Genomic DNA, 24825 nt, shown 5'->3' with positions numbered 1-24825 from the left:
CTCCCCCCCTCCCCCTCTGCTCTCCCCTGACGTCCGCTTACCTGTCTTCACCGGGCCGTCCGAGGTCTTCAGTGGCCCGATCACATCTGCCTCCATCGCTGGGTCCTTCCTGGGTATTCTGCAGAGCTGTCAAACGTCCTGCCTGCTGCTCCTGTAAAGCCGTCCATCTCGCTTGCCTTCTGTTCCTCCTGCAGTTCTTCTGGTCAGTGATCCTCCTGCTAATCCTTTGGGTACTGTGCGTATAACTTTTTTTTTTTTTTTTTTTCTTTCTGTATCCCCTGTCCATTTTTACACCTCATCCGTCCATGCGTCCCGAGCGCTGATCAAGGATGCAGATAACGTATCTGCATCCATGGTCAGTTTTCGGCGGGACTTTTTTTCCCTATCCGACGCTTTTTGTATCGCATCCGACAGTGTGTCCTGCAGCGGCCGATCAGTGCACCGCGTCTGTGTGTTTGAAAAGTCAAATGGCGTTCCTTCTCTCCTGAGCCCCGCCATGCGCCCAAACAATTACTTTCCACCACATATGAGGTATCTGCGTACTCAGGAAAAATTGCACAATATGTTTTATGGTGCAGTTTTTCCTGGTACCGTTGTAAAAAAAAAAAAAAAAAAAAAAAAAAAAAAGCTACCTGATTTACCACTCTGGCCCCAGGTGTTCAAAGTGCTCACCAAACATCTAGAAAAATTATTTCAGGGTTCTAGTTTCCAAAATGAGGTCACTTGTGGGGGAGATCCATTGTTTAGGTACCTCAGGGGGTCGTCAAACCAGACATGGCGTCCGCTAATGAGTTCAGCTAATTTTGCACTCAAAAATTCAAATGGCGCTCCTTGCCTTCCGAGCCCTGCCGTATGCCCAAACATTTGATTTCCACCACATATGAGGTATTTGCGTACTCAGGAGAAAATGCACAATACATTTTATGGTGCATTTTTTGCAGATACCCTTGTGAAAAAAAGCTACCTAGTTGAAGCAAAAGTTTTCTGGTAAAATTTTTCTTCTTTTTTTCCACGGCTCAACGTTATAAACTTCTGTGAAGCCCCCAGGGGTTCAAAGTGCTCACCAAACATCTAGAAAAATTATTTGAGGGCTCTAGTTTCCAAAATGGGGTCACTTGTGGGGGAGCTCCATTGGTTAGGCACCTGAGGGGGTCTTCAAACCCGACATGGCGTCCGCTAATGAGTCCAGCTAATTTTGTGTTCAAAAATACAAATGGCGCTCCTTCCCTTTCCACCTCTGCCGTGCGCCTAAACAATTGATTTTTACCACATATGGCGTATCAGCGTACTCAGGAGAAAATGCACAATAAATTGTATGGTGCACTTTCTCTATTCTCCCTTGTGAAAATGAAAATGTTATGGCTAAAGTAACATTTTTGTGTTAAAAAGTAAAATTTTCATTTTTTCCTTCCACATTGCTTTAGTTCCTGTGAAGCACCTAAAGGGTTAATAAACTTCATGGATGTGGTTTTGAGCAGTATGAGGGGTGCAGTTTTTAGAATGGGGTCACTTTTGGGTATTTTCTGCCACCTAGGCCTCTCAAAGTCACTTCAGATGTGATGTGGTCCCTAAAAAAATTATTTTGTAAATTTTGTTGGGAAAAAGGGGAAATTGCTGATGAACTTTGACCCCTTCTAACTTCCTAACGAAAAAAATTTTGTTACGAAAATTGCGCTGATGTAAAGTAGACATGTGGTAAATGTTATTTAGAAACTATTTTGTGTGACATATCTCTCAGATTTATGGGCATAAATTTTCAAAGTTTGAAAATTGCGAAATTTTCGCAAAATCTCTGAAATTTTCACAAATAAACGCAAAAAATATCGGCCTAAATTTACCACTGACATGAAGTACAATATGTCACACGAAAAAACAATGTCAGAATCGCCAGGATCCGTTGAAGCGTTCCAGAGTTATAACCTGTCAAAGTCACACTGGTCAGAATTGCAAAAAATGGCCCGGTCATTAGGGTGTTTTAGTGGCCGGGGGTGAAGGGGTTAAACTGATAGTCTGCCTGTTAGACCCTGCCTATGACTGGGTCTAACAGGCCACCATACCTGGCACACCAGAAGGCCATTTTTTTTACCTCCAGGGGTCACGACAACTATAGGCTCCTCGTGTTTTGGCCATCTGGGGGTGGGGTGTTGGAGGTGGGAAAAGGAGTGAAAGAGGGAGCCCCCTCCCTCTTACAACCTTCTAAATGCCACTATCGCTAGCATCTGTAGGGTTAATCAACCAGGAGTGGTGCTAGCTCTGGCCCTGGCTGTTACTGCAGGAGCTCAGCTGTCAGCTAAGCAGAGATCCTATGGTGATTGTACAGGGAAGTGCTGATATTTCAGCACCTCCAGCATGATCATGCTGTGATTGGTCAGACTAACTGACCAATCACAGCGATCAGGAATCACTGAAATGAGCCCTTGCACGGTCAGTGATCGCTGTCGACATGGAGCGGTCACTGTATTTCACACACTGATAGTAATAATCCATGGACATAGCATATCATGATGCAGGAGCTGACACCTACTCATGATGTTCCATGTCTGTCAATGGTGGTTAGGGGGATTAATCGCCCTCCCAGGTCTAGTGCAGTGTTTTCGCTGCTGCCCTGTATTCTACTTGTCTCTGCTGTTGACTTTACGTCAACAGCGCTGCAGCCAATGTTTGAGCTCCGTGGTTCTGTCAACACAGAAAGAACAAATCACTGAGCTTAGCACAAGTCCCTCAGCGTTTGGCTGCAGCACTGTCAATGTGACATAAGTGCTACAGACAGAACATTACAATCCCGGGCAGCGGAGAAAACTCAGCACTGGTCCTGGGGAACATGAGTAAAGCACAGTTTGTACTTTTACATAGACCTGCGCCAGAGGATAGCACTTTTCTGAAAGCAGATATTCCCATTAATCTGAGCATCTATCTAATCTGTTTTAAAAGGAATCTGTCAGCAGGTGTTTGCTATGTAATCGGAGGACAGCATGCTGTAGGCATTACAACTGCTGCACCCAGTAAACTACAATTGGGAAGAAAAAAAAAAAAAAAAAAAAGTATTTAGTCAGCCACCAATTGTGCAAGCTCTCCCACTTACAAAGATGAGCGAGGCCTGTAACTGACATCATAGGTAGACCACAACCATGAGAGGCAAAATGAGAAAACAAATCCAGAAACTCGCCTTCTCCGATTTGGCAAGATTTGTTTTGCAAATTACGGTGGAAAATAAGGTCAAACGATTTCTTTAAGTCTTCATAAGGTTGGCATACACTGTTGGTGGTATGTTGGCCCATTCCTCCATGCAGATCTCCTCTAGAGCAGTGATTTTTTGGGCCTGTCGCTGGGCAAAACAGACTTTCAACTTCCTCCAAAGGTTTTCTATTGGTTGAGATCTGGAGACTGGCTAGGCCACTCCAGGACCTTCATATGCTTCTTACGAAGCCACTCCTTCGTTGCCCTGGCGATGTGCTTGGGATCATTATCATGCTGAAAGACCCAGCCACGTTTCATCTTCAATGCCCTTGCTGATGGAAGGTTTGCACTCAAAATCTCAAGATACATGGCCCCATTCATTCTTTCATGTACACGGGTATCAGTCGTCCTGGTCCCTTTGCAGAGAAACATCCCCAAAGCATGATTTTGCCACCCCATGCTTCACAGTAGGTATGGTGTTCTTTGGATGCAACTCAGCATTCTGTCTTCTACAAACACGACGAGTTGTGTTTCTACCAAACAGTTCTACTTTGGTTTCATCAGACCATATGACTTTATCCCAATACTCTTCTGGATAATCCAAATGCTCTCTAGCAAACGTCAGATGGGCTCGGACATGTACTGGCTTAAGCAGCGGAACACGTTTGGCACTGCAGGATCTGAGTCCCTGGCGGCATAGTGTGTTACTGATGGTATGATGGTAGCTTTTTTTTTTTACAGCAGTCCCAGCTCTATGCAGGTCATTCACTAGGTCCCCCCCATGTGGTTCTGGGATTTTTGCTCACCGTTCTTGTGATCATTTTGACCCCACGGGGTGACATCTTGCGTGGAGCCCAGATTGAAGGAGATTATCAGTGGTCTTGTATGTCTTCCATTTTCTTATTATTGCTCCCACAGTTGCTTTCATCACACCAAGCTGCTTACCTATTGCAGATTCAGTCTTCCCAGCCTGTTGCAGGGCTACAATTTTGTTTCTATGTCCTTCGACAGCTCTTTGGTCTTCACCAGAGTGGAGTTTGGAGTGTGACTGTTTGAGGTTGTGGACAGGTGTCTTTTATACTGATAATTTCAAACCGGTGCCATTACTACAGGTAATGGATGGAGAACAGAGGAGCCTCCTAAAGAAGAAGTTACAGGTCTGAGAGAGTCCGAATTCTTGAATGTTTTTAAATGACCAAAAACTTACCGTATTTTCCGCTTTATAAGACGCACCTGACTATAAGACGCACCCCCAAATTTGGTGAAGGAATAGAGAATTTTTTAATAAATGAGTGACGTCTTATAATGCCAGTGTCCGTCTAACAAATCATATAGGGTATATGTCCCTCATAGCCCCCCCATCCTAAAATTAGCCCGCTTAATCTGGATATGGCCACCTTATATTGAATATAGCACCCTTGTGCTAGCACACATTCCCCAGTGATACCACATGTCCTCTATGGCTGGCACACGGCCCCCTGTGGCTAGCACACGGCCACCAGTGATGCCACATGTCCTTTATTGCTGGCACTTGTCTTCTATGGCTGGCACACGGCCCCATGTGGCTGACACACGGGCCCCCCAGTGATGCCACATGTCCCCTATGGCTGGCACACGGCCCACTATGTTAGATATCGCCCCCATGCTGCGGCTTTTAGTAAAATAAACTCTTTTCTTACCTTCTCCAGCACTGTCCAGCCTCGTGTCTCCCTCAGTGGGGTTGAGCGCCTCCTGTCTCCTGCACTTCCTACTTCCTGGTTCTCAGTGCGGTCATGTGATCGGCATGGCAGAGAGATATCTCTGCGTGCCTCATCACAGCAGCAGGAGGGAGACCGGGGAGACACGCAGGAGGAGGTAAGGAAAGTTTTTTTATTTTACTATGGGCAGCAGCATGGGGGCCATAGCCAACACAGGGGGGCATGTGCAATCAAAGGGCAACACAAGCAGATATAATATGCGTCGCTCCTCCAGCCCATCACCATGGTGCGGTTTCAGCACCACGGTGATGGACAGCAGCTGTGCATATTATATGAGCGTGAGCTGGAGATCTAACGCTGCCGCCCGCAGCTTTCACCTGCCTCTACCAGCCTCCCTCAGCCTCCAGCACGGCTCCAGAGCGGCCCCAACCTCCCCTGGACCCTGCAGTATATAATCCGTATATTCATATTATAAGATGCACCCCCTAATTTCCCCCAAAATTTGGGGGAACAAATGTGCGTCTTATAAAGCGAAAAATACGGTCATTTTCCACCATAATTTGCAAAAAAAATCTTGCCAAATCAGACAAGGTGATTTTCTGGATTTGTTTTCTCATTTTGTTTCTCATAGTTGTGGTCTACCTATGATGTCAATTACAGGCAAATCTCAACTTTTTAAGTGGGAGAACTTGCACAATTGGTGGCTGACTACATACTTTTTTCCCCCCACTGTATAACAACTAAATACATTGTTAGAACCAGGATGTTTTCCTACAACATGCACCAAGTGTGAAAGGAGCCAATCAAGAACAGATATCTGTTGTAAAGTTGATCTGCAAATTTTGCCTGTTGCTGAGTGCAATTGTTGAAAAGTCATTCATGACAAATAACATATCTACATCCCACCAATGGAAGTTCAGAGCAACCAAGGATAACAGCAGAGATCAGTCTTTTTTGTACTCATTATCATTATACTTTATGTCAGTGCCATTCAAGACAACCACCTTCAGAGTCCATCCAATAACAAACAAGTCATCTAGAAAATAGGGGTCTGAAACTTTTACTGCATGTCCAGCTTAATATTTTCCATCATTTTTCTAAATATAAGCCCAAGGTGGTTAAAAGAAAAACAATAATAATACCCTCGCTTATGGGACCCCCCAGTGTATTCACATTCGCTTAAGGGGATATTAGTTACCACTCCACTCAATCAGTGGCTCTAAGTGTTAGAAAGATTTATTACACCACTCTAAATCTCATATTCAACCTTATATGGAGAAATGAAAGGGATCTATGTTAACCAATTTCACTGATTACATATGAATAACTGTATTAAAATGTATATCAACTAGAAAAGGACTGAAAAAACCCAACCTATGTGCAAGGGTAGCTTTGTATAGTGTATAAATTCACGAAAATATGTTTAGCATAATAGCTATTTAAATATTGCACATTGATCAGATTTGTGCAAAATTAGCTGTATATTGTACCTAACGCTAATTAAGCTTAATGATAGACAATCCGACGTAAACCAACTGTTGTAGGGGTTTGCTCGTGTAAGCATAAGGTATTGAGCAGCATTTACACTGGCAACGTTTTTAGTCCAACAAGGTAAGGTTTATTAGCTCCATAAGTATGAGATTTCTCCAGCTTCCACACTCTAGTAGACTGTCCACCATTAAATGGTCCGTTTCCTCTGTAGGACCAATGACTGCCCAGCTCCTCAGCTGCCTCCCCAGTCACTCCAATCAGAGAGAGACCCTGTCATGTGTCTCTCCCAGCTACAGCTCACATCTTGGCTGGTCACATATGAGCTTACACAATCCCCTCTGCTACATCCAACAGACTGGCTGAATCCATTTCCTGGTTATTTAGCAAAACACTGTGGGTGCAGTCCTAATCAAGACCTGTAGAGCTGGGATTAACCCTGTCCTTCCCAGCAATGCTACACTGTCTATATAGACACTAATGCAGTCATCTAAATGGGGTATAGTATAACATTTAGGACACATTCCCTACACTAAACTTGTAGATCATATAACAGAGAGGTACTGCTGCACAATCAGAAGTGTGGAGACTTAAAACATATGGATAAAATATGATACCTTTATTAATAGTCTTCAAAATTACTAAAGATTTTGAAGACCATTAATAAAAGTATAATTTATCACATTTGACAATACCTCCCTGTTCTATGGTCTACATTTACCCTGCTCAATCCCCCTGTGCCGCTCCAAGTTTGTGTTTTAAATCTGCTCAGCACTACTCCCATTTACCACTATAGAAACCTTTTCTCCTTTTTAAACCAAACATAAGTGAGAGGTGAACATGGAAAGCCTAACAAAGAGCCGAATAGAAAACACAAACTGATCATGATTGAACTTTTTATTCTAAATGCCCACTCACATCTGTGTCCAGCCTATATACCTTAACAGCTCATTTACATATAAAGATACCCATGGATTTGTGTGGAATAAAGCTGGGTTCACACATAGCGACAGCGACGTCACTGTTACGTCACCATTTTCTGTGACGCAACAGCGACCTTGTAAGTTGCTGTTATGATTGCTGCTTAGCTGTCAAACACAGCAGACGCAGCAGCGATCATAACGACACGCGTCGCTGTGGAAGCCATGCTGCACTTGGTAACTAAGGTAAATGTCGGGTAACCAACCAAAGTGCTTCTCTGGTTACCCGATATTTACCTTGGTTACAAGTGCACACCGCTTAGCGCTGGCTTCCTGCACTCATAGCCACAGTACAGATCGGGTTAATAAGCAAACCTTTGCTTATTTCCCAATGTTTACTTTGGCTGTGTGCAGGGAGCCGGCAGCACAGGCAGCGTGAGAGCGGCGGACGCGGTAACTAAGGTAAATATCGGGTAACCAAGGAAAGGGCCTCTTGGTTACCCGATGTTTACCTTGGTTCCAGCTTACCGCAGGCTGCCAGACGCCGGCTCCCTGCTTGCTTCAGTTCGTCTCTCTCTCCCTGTCACACACAGCGATGTGTGCTTCACAGCGGGAGAGCAACGTACAAAAAATGAAGGAGATCCATAGAATATTGCAAAGCCCGCGAAGGCTTGGTGTTGCATTGACTTTTGATTAGCATCATTGATACAACATGGATGTGTGTTCTAATACTGTATTCTTTTGAAAATTAATACAAATTTTAAATTGAGAAAAAATGAAGCAGGACATTCAGCAACGAGCGGCGATTTCACAGCAGGGGCCAGGTCGTTGCTGGATGTCACACAGAAAATGGTGACGTAACAGCGACATCGCTGTCGTTGTCGCTATGTGTGACACCACCTTTAGGCATCGGATAGCAGATATCAGTGTACCACTTTCTTCAGCTTCCCCATGATCTACATGGCCATGTAGACAGTTTAGGAGGGTTGATAAAAGAGATATCCTTTAACGGATTAAAGGAAATCGGTCACGTCATTTTTCAATATTCTATATAGTCTGCCCCCAGCTCATTCCATATGTGCGCAGGTTCCAGAGTCACTGTGAGTCAGTGGTTACATGCGTCTCCTTGTGGGAGCGCATACCATGCACACTCAAAAGGAGACAACATATAGCCACTAAATATAGAAAAATAATGCAACAGGATGCCTTTATTTCAAAGGGCCCATGCAGAAAATATTTTGGGTGTCATTATTACAGTCAACAGCAGCACCCAGCATACTACCTTCTACACACCTACTGTAAGATCAGGTAGCAGAGCACAAGTCACACTTTAAAGGCAACCTGACTGATACATGCAACCTAATCCATGGGCAGTATGTATCAGGCACTGGCTGTATGATCTCAGCCAGGTATGTTAGGCTGCTTTCACACTACGTCTTTTTAACATGCGTCCTGAACGTTTTTTTAACGCAGAAACGGATCCAGTGCAAATGAGTTTTCATTTCAATGCATTTGCAATGGACTCGCGTTAACATGCGTTCACCTGCGTTTGCGTGCGTTATAGTGAGGATCCAGCGACTTGCAGTTTTTTAACGTCTTTCAAAAACGCTACATGTAGCGTTTTTGAGCTGCGTCCAACTTCTGCAAATTGCTGGATCCTGACTAAACAGCATGCAAACGCATGTGAACGCTGGCGTGCTGATAGGCAGGATCCTGCTTGCTCTACTGAGCATGCACAGAAGCCAGCCCCGTGATCAGTCTCTCTCTCCTCCCTCTCTCCCACCTGAGAGCTGCGGACACTCGTAACCAAGGTAAACATCGGGTAACCACTTATCTTAGTTACCCGATGTTTACGTTGGTAACGTGTGCAGGGAGCCCGGCTCCTAGCAGCTGCAGACGCTTGTAATCAAAGTAAATATCGGGTATCCAAGCAAGTATACCCGATGTTTACCTTGGTTACGAGCCTCGCAGCTGTCAGATGCCGGCTCCCAGTCTGGCACGTTTAGTTCCCCTCACTCCCGATCACATGACTCCAATGCCCGCCCCTAAACAGCCAGTGACAGGATCCTGCAAAGTAACACATGCGTTTGCATGCGTTTTTTGCTGTAAAAGCAGGATCCGCTTTTGCAGCAAAAAAAACGTTGAGGACGCATGTTAAAAAGACGTAGTGTGAAAGCAGCCTTAGACTCCAACGCTTCGGCGTTTCAGAGAAAAGCATACTGTAGAAGCCACCAGGGACCAAGCTACTCAGGAGACAAGTCAAACTGGTGGGTCCCCAGCGACTTCTCCCCGCCTGCTGCCCTGGACTGACAGGTCTCTTCATATATATACACACACACACACACACACACACACATTTAGGCAAAGACCTGTCAATCCAGGGCAACGAGTGGGGAGAAGCCACAGGGGAAGGAGAATATGCCTGGCTCAGATCATACAGCAAGTGCATGATACATGGGCAGTATATATCAGCTGTCAGGTTCCCTTTAAATAGTAGAGTGCTAGATATTTTCAAAGATATGGGATCTATACACTCCAGTGGGTTGTTCATTCTGGGAAATTTTAGTACAATGAGCTCCCAGACCCCTGCAGATGTTTTTTTTAACGACCCAGCAACATCTGGATTTCCCCTTTAAATAGCTGCAGCTAGTTAGCTGACTGCAAATACTTTCACTTTATGGCCCTTGTATTTCGGAGCTGAAATAAATCAAGAGGACAAGTGTTTTTTCTTTGCTTTAGTAACTACTGGCTGGAGTCTGGCTTTGCTGATTTGTAACAAAAGCTTGGTACATAGAGCTACAATACTAAAACCAGGTCACATTCCTGTCCAATTACCCGGAGAGAAGAGGCAACAAGACACACAAAGTAAAATCCTGTGACATTATGTGTTAGAGTTCTTTACAGAAAAATCTGAAGTGAAGACGACGCCAGCACTGGTTTACCAGACATGGTGTTTGTCCCTGGGTATCCAGAATTATTCTCAGAACCTACGGGAGATCTATGTGACTGTAAATGACTAAAGCAATAAAACAGAATTTTTCAGCCAGTAGCAAGTGCCCATGACTTGTACAACACGTGTGTGCTGAAACACTTTCGCACACTATCTTACCAATCTTGGCTCTCAATCCACGGTGCAAGAAACTGGCGGAGCTCCATAGGAAAGCTGTCGCTGTAGAGCTGGTGCAGCTGCTCCAGGTATCTGGTGTCCAGCTGTTGTAACTGGTTCCATTGCGTCATCTTGAAGCACGGAGCTCTAGAAAACGGGGGGATAATAAGGAAAATTAAAATCGATTTTCTCAGAAAATGGAGCATAAACTCAACAGAAAGACAATGATGTCATGAAATTCCCCTCAGCAATCCCTATTTGTCAACTACCCTGGAAGATTACTACCCTGCATTTGTCATAACTCATTCCCTTGTAGCGCTCAATGCAGCAGAGACAAATTAAGGCTGGAGTGACACTTGTGAGGATCGCATCACATTGCCCAAACTAAGAAGCAGCTCTCCTGAGAGGAGCGTATCAGCTTCATGTATTCCTACGCAGCTGACCAGCTTCTGTCAGGAGAGCCGCCGGTAGGAAGATTACCATGCAATCCTCGCGCAAAGAATGTGACTCCAGCCTAGGGCGTTTACTCATCGACGCCAGCAATGTCAGACAGATTATGTCTAGCCGCTGAGACCACTGTTGGTTACTAGAAATGCGACAGCGACACGAAGAATACTCAATGCCACTGAAACTTGCACTTTATAACCACAAAATGGCAAAGACTCATATACCTCTTTCTGTTCTTGTATACCACTTCATGTGATTTTAGAACTAGACGGTGAGACTTCAGGTCACAGCACTAACACGGTTCTCATTCCCTACTGGGACATCACAGATTAGGGCTCGAGGCTTGTTTCTTGCTCCTTGTGCAGGACAGCCACTTGATGAAGCATTAACTATGACTGAGTGTGTTAAATGTCCCTTTCTCACTCTCTGCTGTCCTATATGATTGTGCCTCATAGGTCACATAAGAGCCTAGAAGGAGCACACAATGAGAAGGTGTATGGTCATGGCTCGTTTAGAGCTTTCCCCCCCACTCCTTTATATAGATATTCTGTGACACCTCTTGGCTTCCTCCGGTTTATCTTGTGCTCTTGCCATGCTCCTTGACATGTCACATACAGTTTTGGAAAAAGCATGGAAAGTGCGCAGGGTAAGGCTACTTTCACACATCAGGTTTTTTCCATCAGGCACAATCCGGAAAAAAACGGGTAAAACAAATCCGGTACCGCATCCGGTTTATCCCCATAGATTTGCATTGTTACCGGATTGTGCCTGATGGCTTTGCGTTGCATCCGTTTTTTCCGGATGCGGCAAAATTAATTAAAAGCGGCGGCCGGAGGCAACGTATCTTGCAACGTTTTTTTGTCCAGCAAAAAAAAAAAAACGCATTGCGCCGGATCCGTCGTGATCCGGCGTGTTTTACAATGGAAGCCTATGGACACCGGATCCAGCGCAATGCGGCAAAAAACGGATACGGCTGCCGGATCAGTTTTTGTAAACTGCGCATACTCCAATGTTTTGAAAAAAAATGGATCCAGCAAAAAAAAACCTGACAAAACGGATGCAAAAACTGATGCAAAACGGATCCAACGAATCCGTTTTTTTTACGCATCCGGCATAATGGATCCGTTAAAAAGCGGATCCGGTTTTTACATTTTTTGCCGGATCCGTTGGATCAGGGAAAAAAAGGATTGTGCCTGAATACAGAAAACTGATGTGTGAAAGTAGCCTAAGTGAGAGTGAAGCCACGAGGTGTCATATAAAAGATGTAAAAGAGCAGGTAGAAATGCAGAGTGAGCTGAGACAGTACACATTATCGTTCTGTGCGTCTTCTCAGCTCTTATGTGACATATGAGACACGAGAAAATGGAAAAAACAGAGAGAGAGAGAGAGAGAGAGAGAGAGAGAGAGAGAGAGGCGAAACATCAAATACACATACAGCCAAAAATGATGCTTGGTCAGGGGGCTAACTTGCATAAAACGCAAGAAGCAAACCACATTCCTGATCAGTGAGGAGGGGGGGGGATATCAAACAATGTTGTGACTTGAGGTCAGAGTAAGTAGTTGTGAAGTCGTGTGGAGCGAAATATAAAGTACAGTCCAAGGGACATGAGCCTTTTTGTTATATATATATATATATATATATATATATATATATATATATATATATATATATATATATATATATATATATATATATATATATATATATATATATATATATATATATATATTTGTACAGCTAGTGCAGAAAAGAATAAAGATCGCCCATATACCCCTCCTTTTTCCGGAGAATAAAGCCAAGCACATATACCCCTCCTTTCTCAGGAGAATAAAGCATAGCCCATAAACCTCTCCTTTCTCAGGAGAATAAGGCATAGCACATATGCCCCTCCTTCCTCAGGAAATTAAAGCAAATCACATATGCCCCTACTTTCTCAGGAGAATAAAGCATAGCCCATATGCCCCTACTTTCTCAGGAGAATAAAGCATAGCCCATATGCCCCTACTTTCTCAGGAGAATAAAGCATAGCACATATACCCCTCCTTTCTCAGGAGAATAAAGCATAGCCCATATGCCCCTACTTTCTCAGGAGAATAAAGCATAGCACATATACCCCTCCTTTCTCAGGAGAATAAAGCATAGCCCATATGCCCCTACTTTCTCAGGAGAATAAAGCATAGCCCATATGCCCCTACTTTCTCAGGAGAATAAAGCATAGCCCATATACCCCTCCTTTCTCAGAATAAAGCATAGCCCATATGCCCCTCCTTTCTCAGGAGAATAAAGCATAGCCCATATACCCCTCCTTTCTCAGGAGAATAAAGCATAGCCCATATGCCCCTACTTTCTCAGGAGAATAAAGCATAGCCCATATGCCCCTACTTTCTCAGGAGAATAAAGCATAGCCCATATGCCCCTCCTTTCTCAGGAGAATAAAGCATAGCCCATATGCCCCTCCTTTCTCAGGAGAATAAAGCATAGCCCTTATACCCCTCCTTTCTCAGGAGAATAAAGCATAGCCCATATGCCCCTCCTTTCTCAGGAGAATAAAGCATAGCCCATATACCCCTCCTTTCTCAGGAGAATAAAGCATAGCCCATATGCCCCTACTTTCTCAGGAGAATAAAGCATAGCCCATATACCCCTCCTTTCTCAGGAGAATAAAGCATAGCCCATATGCCCCTCCTTTCTCAGGAGAATAAAGCATAGCCCATGTGCCCCTCCTTTCTCAGGAGAATAAAGCATAGCCCATATGCCCCTACTTTCTCAGGAGAATAAAGCATAGCCCATATGCCCCTACTTTCTCAGGAGAATAAAGCATAGCACATATACCCCTCCTTTCTCAGGAGAATAAAGCATAGCCCATATGCCCCTCCTTTCTCAGGAGACTAAAGCATAGCACATATACCCCTCATTTCTCAGCTTCCTAGTAGTACCAAGAGATTTCAAGGCGCAGAAAGAAATGTGTAAAGAGAAGTTACACCTCAGCCTAAATCTGCCTGTTAGTACCAAAACGTTGGGTTATGGCACTAAAGCAGACTGCATCAGGTTACGGTCTCCACCTAGTTACACATTTGTGGGATCATCTCATTGTGATGGTACATTGTACAAGTTGCAGCTTAGGCTGCTTTCACACTACGTCTTTTTAACATGCATCCTGAACGTTTTTTTAACGCAAAAACGGATCCAGTGCAAATGCGTTTTCATTTCAATGCATTTGCAATGGACTCGCGTTAACATGCGTTCACCTGCGTTTGCGTGCGTTATAGTAAGGATCCAGCGAGTTGCAGTTTTTTAACATCTTTCAAAAACGCTACATGTAGCGTTTTTGAGCTGCGTCCAAATACTGCAAATTGCTGGATCCTGACTAAACAGCATGCAAACGCATGTGAACGCTGGCATACTGATAGGCAGGATCCTGCTTGCTCTACTGAGCATGCACAGAAACCAGCCCCGTGATCAGTCTCTCTCCTACCTCTCTGTCTCTCTCCCCCTCTCCTCCACCTGAGAGCTGCGGACACTCGTAACCAAGGTAAATATCGGGTAACCACTTATCTTAGTTACCCGATGTTTACGTTGGTTACGTGTGCAGGGAGCCCGGCTCCTAGCAGCTGCAGACGCTCGTAACCAAAGTAAATATCGGGTATCCAAGCAAGTATACCCGATGTTTACCTTGGTTACGAACCTCCGCAGTTGTAAGAAGCCGGCTCCCAGTCTGGCACGTTTCGTTCCCCTCACTCCCGATCACATGACTCCAATGCCCGCCCCTAAACATCCAGTGACAGGATCCTGCAAAGTAACATGCGTTTGCATGCGTTTTTTGCTGTAAAAGCAGGATCCGCTTTTGCAGGCAAAAAACGTTCAGGACGCATGTTAAAAAGACGTAGTGTGAAAGCAGCCTTACTTCTACTGATAAGTATACACACCCTTCTGCAATGCTTTCACTTTCCTTTATAGATATTCACACCAATGAACTGCATAGACTAGTAACCACCACATCTAACTGCAGAGTTAATGAAACCCTTAGTTATAATAGGCATAAACTAATTACCACCTTTTTGACACGCTTTGTGTCTCAGTTCCTCACCAATATCCGTTAACGAAGACAATGTTCTTTTTCACGTCCACAAAACTGAAAATATTGTGCAGATCTACTGTATCATTTCCTACAGTTGAAGGTAAGGCTACTTTCACACTTGCGTTCAGCGGAGTCCGTCACTATGGAGAATAGCGCAGTCCGTTAACGCACTGCGCTATTCTCCATAGACTTGTTGGATGACGCACTGTAACGCAAGTGTCAGCGTTGCATGCGCTGGACGACGCAGCGTCGTTATTTTGACGCTGCGCCGGGCGGGAGGAACACAGCATGTAACTTTTTTTTGAGCAGCGCAATCCATTGGATTTCACTACGCATGCCCTCTCTGGCTCCCTGCACCCGTAACCAAAGTAAATATCGGGTAACCAAGCAAACTGCTTTGCCGATATTTACTCTCGCTACGTGTGCAGGGAGTGCGACACTTCCCCGCATGGCTCCGCACCCTCCCGCACTCCACTCCGCATGTACACACACACACACACACACACACACACACACACACACACGTCCTCAGCGCCATGGCCCTGCTGGGCTCCACCCACTCCTCACTCCGCCCCTCCGCACACATTCTCGCCGGCCGAGTGATCAGCTGATCACCCGTGGCCGGCTACTGGGAACGATCAGCTGATCACCCGGCGACCGGCTGCTGGGAGCGATCAGCTGATCGTTCACAATAGTCTGCCGCCGGTAAGCTGTAAAAAAAAAAATAAATAAATAAACTAAATAAAATAAATCAAAATGGATTCCATTGTTTGGCAGCATCCGTTGTGCCACTATATGCAACACACCCGTTGCATCCGTCACACAACGCAATGGAACAGATACCGTTCAACCAAGTGTGAAACTAGCCTAAGCTTTCAGGGGTTATTCAGGACTTACACATTAATGATCTGATAAGATGGGTGTTCATTAACAGATTGGTGGGGGTCCAACATGTATACAGAAAAGATGAGGTGCAGTACCCAGCAGCTGCCACTACACTGTGTATGAGGCTGCTGTGCTCCCCTCTGCTTGTATCCAGCAAGCGCCAAATCAGGTAACAGCGGATCACTGGGGGTGAACCCACTGGCAACCCCTCCAAACAGCAATCGCTCTCCTCTTTTGTGGAGTGACTTATATGGGTACAATGATCAAGTTTGGGTACATACTTACATGTTAATCCTAATAAATTGGACTGATTGACGGTATATGAAATAGATTGGCGCTTCTTTCCTTGTATTGACATGTAGCAAATGGCGTTAATTTATAACAAAATATTACTCCACATCATTTTTTATTTTTTTTTAAATTGGGGGCAAAATTGTATTTAGTTAACGGTGAACCACCTTTCTACATCTGTCCCTGTATGGTGGCAAGACTAACAGGCACCAAATCATTATGAGCCTGAATACACCAAACTATGACATGTGCCTACTGGGCTATAATCTGGAGCTGTCGGGAGTAGCCTCCATACAAGATCTGTGCATACGCTTTGACACATGGAACGTTCCTTAGTGGGGATACACAATCACAGTTGGCCGTATTGGAAGCAACCTGATATGGCTCAATAGGAGACGCATGATATACTTCTATAAAGGCTCTCCTACTCCCTCCTCCCCCTCCAATGACGTCATAATCTGAATTTTATGTACGATCCTCCCATAGTCGCACTTCTGTGCATGGCTGGCTGGGCTAGTAAACAAGGGAAGGATCAAGGAAAATGCAGCTAGGCACACTCCGCGGCGTGTTCATAGAAATTGGGAATAAGTTGCTAAAAATCAACTTTTACTTTAACGAGCCAAATAATAGCTCACAAGCACAGACTGATGAAAATTTGTAGAAATAATGATCTGTTTATTGTCTTATGGATCTGAATAGATCTACTCCTCCCAGAAGTGTAGGGACCCCACATACAGACAATGACAATTATAAAGAGACTATAAGCAGTCCCGGAAGCTACAAGCTTACCAGCAACGTTCTGCCCAGCGTCCTGGACTCCCCAGCAGTGAACCTCGGCGTGTACTTGCTCTCCAGTGACTATGCTCAGGATGTGGCCTGCCCTCTACATAGTAAGCAGCGGAGAGGACAATAGTCTCTGCTGTGTGCCGTGCAGAGCCTGGGTGTAGACAGAACAGAAAGCAGGGAGATGTGTTCCTGGTTCCAGATTTAACCAAGTTCAGAGGCTTCCAGTAAGAGGGAAGGAGGAGTCTACCAGTAATCCATGTACACATACATACTGGATGACAATGCTGCTTAGCTGGAAAATACACTTTACAGCCACAGACACAAAATACCTAGACAGATCCCTTCTGTACTTTCAGCAAGAAGTCAAATACTGTACAAGGAGCAGAAGCGATGAAACCACCTATCAATGCACAGAGCGAGCGCCTTACAACATTCACACACACTTGTACATACACAAGGAGGCTCTGGAACTTCCCAATAGTAATCCAACCACTGCAACCCTCAGCCCCAAACAGCAGAAAACTAACAACTGTAGAGTACAGAATTTGGAAGATGGATTTTTAGGGAATACCAGATTTTAAAGCTTTTCTTAAATGATTATATTTTTAAACAACTCCTCAAAATGATGGAAAAGAGAATACAATAGGAGCGCAGAGTGCATCATCTGTAGTATGCAGGCTTTCACCTCCCATGACCTCCCAAACTATTTATATCCAAATGTAGCTACAGCAATACCTTTACCAAGCCAGCCCCTTCCTCTGTACCTGAGAAATCGGTCCTTGAATGGATATAGAAATGAGGCTGAAGCACGTTTTGGGCATGGAAGCACCTGTCAAGCCTCTGTCACTCCAGCTCTATTTCCTGCCCAGCTCTGCCTCCAACTATTTGACAGCTCCCATGCTGTGTGAATTCAAAGGGCCTAGAACTGTAGTGACAGAGGCATGAGAAGTGCTTCCATGCTCCAAAAGTACTTCAGTCTCATCTGCATATCCATTCAAAAGCTGACTGCCCAGTAACGGAGGAACCAAACGTCTATGTAAAGATATTGCTGCTACGTGACAATATAAATAGTTTGTTTTTTTGGGGGCTGGGGAGGGTGAATCCCAAAAACAGATTTTGTTTACAGATCATCTGTCACCAGATTACACAATAAATTTACATACATTATTAAATAGATCTCTTAATCCTGATGAAACAAGTACATTTGCTTTGATAATCTATGTAAGGACGGTTCTTTAATTCTCTTTGAAAGTCTCTATGTACCTAGCCTGATTGTTTAGTACAACAACATTTATAATCCTGGTCAGCTCTAAAGGGAATCTATCACCAGGTTTTTGCTGCCCTATCTAAGTGCAGAATAATGTGCAAAAAGTGACACAGTTTCCAGTGATATATCACTTAGTTTACTGGGTGCAGCAGTTGTGACACAGAGTTCTTAGATGTATCAAGTAGCAGAGCTCAGAAAGCTAACCCTGCCCATACCACAGCTCTCTGTACATTGTCTATTGTCAGTGAGCTACTCGTTACAGGAAAGGCTGTGGTCAAACTAGCAGGCACAGAAACCTAGTCCAAGTAATGATTATCTACTGGTGATAAAACTTTCAATATAAGTAAACAAAAGCATACAGCCTGATAAGAGATACATTCCTGAATTTACTGCTTTAACCCATACGTCATGCAGTGTTCAGATTATGACAGACTCCCTTGAACTAAAATCAGTTTGTCACTAGGTTTTGCTACCTAATCTCAGAGTAGCATAATGTAGGGATAGAAACTAAATTCAACGATGTGTTACTTAGTGGGTTGTTTGCTGTAGTTTTTATAAAATATTTTATCAGCATGAGATCACTGGAGGACTAGGAAACCTGTTACAATTTAGTCCTCCAAATTCATGAGCTCTGTATAACCATGCCCCCACCGATTGTACATAGGGCAACAACTGCCAATGTACACACAAAGCTGCCAATCAGTGGTATGGGAAGTTCTACAGAGTTTAGCATTTAGAGAACTTGTAGATCTGCAGCAGAGAAAAACATTATTTTATCAAAACTACAGCAACCAGCAAAGAAATCGTCACAATGCTGGAATCAGAGTCTCTGTTCCTGCTCTCAAATAGAGTACCAAAAATATTGCGACATATTCCCTTTAATACTGGGTCTCCTTAGGTTGGCAATTCACATTAGATGGCTGTAAGCCAATGTTCCCCTGATCGTTTGGCCGACAGTCATCTCACCCAACTCTCCCATACACAAGAGCACTCGCCTGGTCGAATGCTCCTGTGTTCTTTACGAGAAAGTCTACTGACACATCAGCCGACGGCTTAACTCAAGGAGAACAATGCACATGTCCGATTTTGTACTGCTAAATGCAAATCAATATTTTTGCCGACCATAAGTCGGCCAATGCTCCCCGTACAAATTAGACCACTGGCTGAACCCATCGATATCGGCAGATTCAGCCAACATTATGTTATTATGTATGGGGGCCTTAAAGAGAACCTGTCAGCAAGTTTTTGCTATGTAATCTGTGGATAAGGTAGGGGTTAAAACACAGAATTCAGTGATGTGTTACTTATGAAGGTGTGTGCTAATGGGGCCCCATACCACGTGGGCATGCAGTAGTGTCAGAATCCCGTCCACTGCGATAAGACATCAGAGCACAGGCAGAGGGAAAATGCTGGAGGTGGCGGACCACTCCCACTTTCAGCCTTGCTTTCAACTGTATCGGCATTACTGACCCAGATCCTTATTGCCTGGGGTACATACCACGGCGCTTGCTAGACCGACCACGCTCCCCTCTTTGATAAGGAGCTCACTGTCAAAAGACAATGTGAAAAAGAAGCCTGGTGTGGGCAGGGTTATCTTTCTCAGCTCTGCTTAAGTTATATCTAAGAATTCGACAGTTGGAATCAGGGTCTCTTTTCCTACATTATGCTGCTATCAGATGAGGCAGTAAAAACCTGCTGACAGCAGACTCCCTTTAAAGTTATAGGGACATTGATACTAAACAGATCATTCATTATACAATGCTCGCATTCCTGTCCAGCCCCATACACTGCGATGGAAAACGCCACATCTCCTCATTACCTGTTCTGAATTATGTTAAAATAAAATGGCTTGCAGATTTTAATGGGGTTGCCTAGGCACATTATTTTAATAACCTATCCTGGCACCCCCAACAATCAGCTGTTATTTTCTCCGCTAGCTGTGAACACTATTAGCACAGCTACAAAGCACAGCTCCATTCAATGTGTCTGTTCCAAGGTTTTACCATCATTGTGCTTCTGGGCTAATTAAGAGCTGACCGGGAGGGGGGGGGGCTGCTGCGTGTTGTTCACTGATCAGATATTGATGATGTATCTATGGAAAAAATGTTGTGCGCCGATAACCCATTTAAAAAGATGTAGCTCATAAAGCATGGCAGCAGAATGTAGGAAATCATTGTTTTATGTTACATTGTATTCACTTAATGCTATATTGCTTGCATTTTGAGTATGTTGCTAGCATTCCTAACTACATGCATTTTGTTACAAGCCATAATAAACAGTTATATAGCTAAGGCAGGAGCTAAACCTGATAATGAAAGGGGTTTTCTCATCCTATATTGGTAAAATTGTGAAGCAAGTGCTTATAAAGACAATCAACTGCCATTTACTGGTTATTAAAAATCCTCTCTATCCTAAAATTTTAATTCTATAGTTTACTGCTCGTTGCCTAGGTTACCAACTACCTCTGCAGTCTATCAGAAGTAGCTGGTTTCCTAGACAAGTGCAAGAGCTTCCAAAGACTGTTAAAGGGAACCTATCATCAGAAATTTCGCCCAAAAGCTAAAAGATTCCCCCTCTGCAGCTCCTGGGCTGCATTCTAGGAAGGTCCCTGTTATTATTGTGCCCCATGTGAGACCAAAATAAAGCCTTTATAAAGTTCTACCTTTTTGTATGCAGCTTCTGTAAATGTGTCACGGGGGCGGGCTCTCTGCCGTCCGTTATTCTGCCTCCTGGTCCTGTATGCCGCCCCCATCGCTCCTTTCCATATCTGATGCACCGCCCACTGCTCCAGCCATCCCCGCGCATGCCCAGTGCCAGTCTCACAGGACTGAGCAGTGTGACCGCTGGTGACGTGTGCGCAGGCAAGTGATTATGGGCGGGACTGTGACTGTTATCAGCAAGTACCCGCCCATAATCTCGTGAGCGCGCAAACCTCTCCAGTATTCACACTGAGCTCAGTGTAGATGCTAGACTGTATGGGCTGCTTCCAGGGATGACGTCCCTTTGTCATGTGATAGTATTTTGAACACGCCCCTATCACATGACAAAGGGACGTCATCCCTGGAAGCAGCCCATACAGTCTAGCATCTACACTGAGCTCAGTGTGAATGCTGGAGAGGTTTGCGCGCTCACGAGATTATGGGCGGGTACTTGCTGATAACAGTCACAGTCCCGCCCATAATCACTTGCCTGCGCACACGTCACCAGCGGTCACACTGCTCAGTCCTGTGAGACTGGCACTGGGCATGCACGGGGATGGCTGGAGCAGTGGGCGGTGCATCAGATATGGAAAGGAGCGATGGGGGCGGCATACAGGACCAGGAGGCAGAATAACGGACGGCAGAGAGCCCGCCCCCGTGTCCCATTTACAGAAGCTGCATACAAAAAGGTAGAACTTTATAAAGGCTTTATTTTGGTCTCACATGGGGCACAATAATAACAGGGACCTTCCTAGAATGCAGCCCAGGAGCTGCAGAGGGGGAATCTTTTAGCTTTTGGGCGAAATTTCTGATGACAGGTTCCCTTTAACTCAGAGGTCTTCAGCCTTTCTTACCTTGAGAGCCACATTTAGCTGAGATATTGTAAAGAGCCACATGCCCAACCACTCCTATAAGAGTGACAACCAAAGGCCCCTATTATTGGTATAATGACAACCAAAGCTTCACCACAATAAGCACACCAAAATCTTGTGTCCACTCTCATAAAAACTATGGATAAATCAGCAAAATAGGGTCTTCCCCATAAAACATATAAAAGGTGATGAAGCCTATACGCTCACCTTGTAGGGTTCTGTGACACACAACCAGTAGGACACGTAATACTGCAGAATCCATGAGCTATAAAGCCACAGAATAACCAGGAACCAACAGTATGATGTGGAACTCTTCTGCGCTGCTACAAGAATGAAGAAGATCCAAAGTGCTGAGTAAAATGTAGGCGGTTTTATTTCTACGTGTTTCCAAGAGTGTCCTCAGTTGTTCATTAGTAAATCCACTGATCAGCACTTTGGATCTTCACCTTTCCTATAGCAGCGCAGAAGATCTCCACATCTTACTTTGGTTCCAGATTATCCCCTCTTATAGGCAGCATACTTACTTCCGGAGGTTCCCACTTTACCCCCACTTGGTATTTTCGCATCAAGCACACGCAATACGTTTTGCATTTAGCTTCATTCACCTAAGTGGTAGTATCATCCTATCTTGGCTTACTATATGTATCCTTCCACTGCCCCCCACCATTATATACACATTCAGGTCTGCTCTTGTTCTGTGTGGGGCTATTCAGCTCAGTCATGCTGCCAGGTGGAAATGTCAAACATCAAGAGCGCTCCCTGCCACGCCATCCTAACAAGCAAGAAGCTGGGAGGCGGTGCACTACTGAACTACAAGCTTAATAAAAACCCTTTAAAAGTTGGGGTCTTAAAATAGTTGATCAATTTCTGACCACTGATAATTCCCTTGTGTCGCATTCTGTTTATAACTGAAACATGAGATAAAAGTCCGGAGAAGTTCATGTGTATGGGGGACACTTCAATTGTCCTGAGATGGGCGGAGGGGGGGTTACTTAGCATGTTTAATTTAAACTTGCTCGATCCATTCTTGCAGTAGATTATTCACTGGTAGTAGCTTATTCTTCTCTGTCTCTCCAACCACTACACACATGCTTCTTCTCTGTGCCTGTAATTGCATTGGTTGCCCATCTGCTACAGAGTACAATATAAATTTATCGCTAACTCACAAAGCCTTCCACCATTCTGCAATGTCCAACATCTCTGTCCATCACCCTACCCGTGCCGTGCCCTCCGTTCCTCTAATGACCCAACACTGACATCCTCTACAGTCTGAAACTCTCACTCCCGTCAATTCTCTGCGGCAATTCACAGGAACACACTACCAAGAACAATTCAATTAATTTACAATACCCACAGTTTTAAGTGTGCCCTAAAAATACATTTCTTTAGACTGGCCCCATCACCTCACTTATCTAACTATTCCTGTTTTGCACTTACAAAATTTTCTTCCAAATCTGGTCCTTTGTAGCATATGTGTACATGCCCTCCATGCACTTAAAGCCTGCTTTACACGTTGCAATTTCGCATACGATATCGTATGCGATTTGCAACGCCCCCATCGTATGTGTGGCATGTTCAATTTGTTGAACGTGCCGCACAAACGATTAACCCCCGTCACACGTACTTACCTGTCTAGGTGACCTCGATGTGGGCGGCGAACGTCCACTTCCTGGAGTGGGAGGGACGTTCGGCGTCACATCGACGTCACGCGGCAGCCGGCCAATAGAGCGGAGGGGCGGCGATGAGCGGGACGTAAACATCCCGCCCACCTCCTTCCTTCCGCATTGTCGGTGGGAGCCGCGGACGGAGATAAGCTGTCTTTCAACGTTCCCGGGGTGTCACACACTGAGAGGTGTGCTGCCTCAGGAACATTGCACAACCGCACGTTCAATCTTTGAGGAATGAACGACGTGCATGCGATGAACGGATTTTCGTTCAATCGCAATTGCACGGAGGTTTTACACGCTACAATCATACTTACGATGCCGGATGTGCATCACTTACGACGTGACCCCGCCGATACATGGTAAGATTTATTGTAGCGTGTAAAGCGGCCTCAATAGCACTCTGTACCTGTACACATACTAGTGACTGGTTCATGCAGCACTATGTGACTCCACCATTATATTGATGGCCCTGCCATACAAAACAATCACTATTTACCTTTTGTACCTTCCCTATTTCCTCATAGATTATAAGCTTGCAAGAAGGAACCTCACACCTCTTGGTATCTGTTTAATTTTGTTACTCTGTAGTGTCTGATATTGTCTGTATATGTCCCCTTTGCATTGTAAAGTGCTGCGGAATATGTTGTTGCTATATAAATATTATTTATGTGCAAAGATCGAATGTTTGTGATGGAATCAGGAAAAATAACTGTCATTAGACTGCTATCTTATAAGCATTGCCAGCATGAATTCATATGGGCTGAAAGGATCACTTGAGAAAAAAAAAAAATTGGCATGCAACATTGTTGTGCCATAAAGACGTTTGCTACCCAAACAATAAAAATATTTTGACTGGAAATTGGCTTTGCCCCAATCACAAGTCTTCCTTCCTTGGACCCGCAACACACATCCGTGTAATTTGTACGTGTGCGGTACGTATTTGCACGTACCGGAGACACAGACACGGAGACCCCCAGCCTAACAATATCAGTGTGTTTATTTACTGTAATTTACAGATTAATCATGGAAGGTATCTCGGGGAGACGCCTGACATGATTAATCTAGGACTTATTGGCAGCTATGGGCTGCCAAAAACTCCTTATTACCCCGATTTGCCAACGAACAAGGGCAAATCGGGAAGAGCCGGGTACTGTCCCAGAACTGTCGCATATAATGTATGCGGCAATTCTGGGCGGCTGCTGACTGATATCGTTAGGCTGGGGGGCTCCCCATAACGTGGGACTCCCCATCCTTAGAACACCAGCCTTCAGCCGTATGGCTTTATCTGGCTGGTATTAAAATTGGGGGGGACCGCACGCCGTTTTTTAATTATTTATTTATTTTACTGCACCGTATAGACACGCCCACCGGCTGCTGTGATTGGGTGCAGTGAGACAGCGGTCACTCAGCGGGGGGGGGCGTGTCTGACTGCAACCAATCACAG

General features: G+C 44.6%; 1 protein-coding gene across 3 annotated transcripts in view; it reads right to left on the bottom strand.

The window, feature by feature from the left end:
• The window catches only part of STAT3 (signal transducer and activator of transcription 3), a 149734-nt gene that overhangs the window by 75002 nt on the left and 49907 nt on the right, over nt 1-24825 (bottom strand). For 2 of the 3 annotated variants that reach the window (XM_075350005.1, XM_075350008.1), the window contains exon 2: nt 10392-10535. In XM_075350005.1, the coding sequence (XP_075206120.1) occupies nt 10392-10519 (128 nt within the window). In that variant the 5' untranslated portion in view covers nt 10520-10535. Of the gene's footprint in view, nt 1-10391; nt 10536-16879; nt 17021-24825 lie in introns of those variants that run through there. The other variant, XM_075350007.1, reaches the window with a different exon arrangement.

Source organism: Anomaloglossus baeobatrachus, chromosome 5 (assembly GCF_048569485.1).
Source record: "Anomaloglossus baeobatrachus isolate aAnoBae1 chromosome 5, aAnoBae1.hap1, whole genome shotgun sequence".
Taxonomy (NCBI): Eukaryota; Metazoa; Chordata; class Amphibia; order Anura; family Aromobatidae; genus Anomaloglossus; species Anomaloglossus baeobatrachus.
This window is presented reverse-complemented; position numbering and strand designations above follow the sequence as displayed.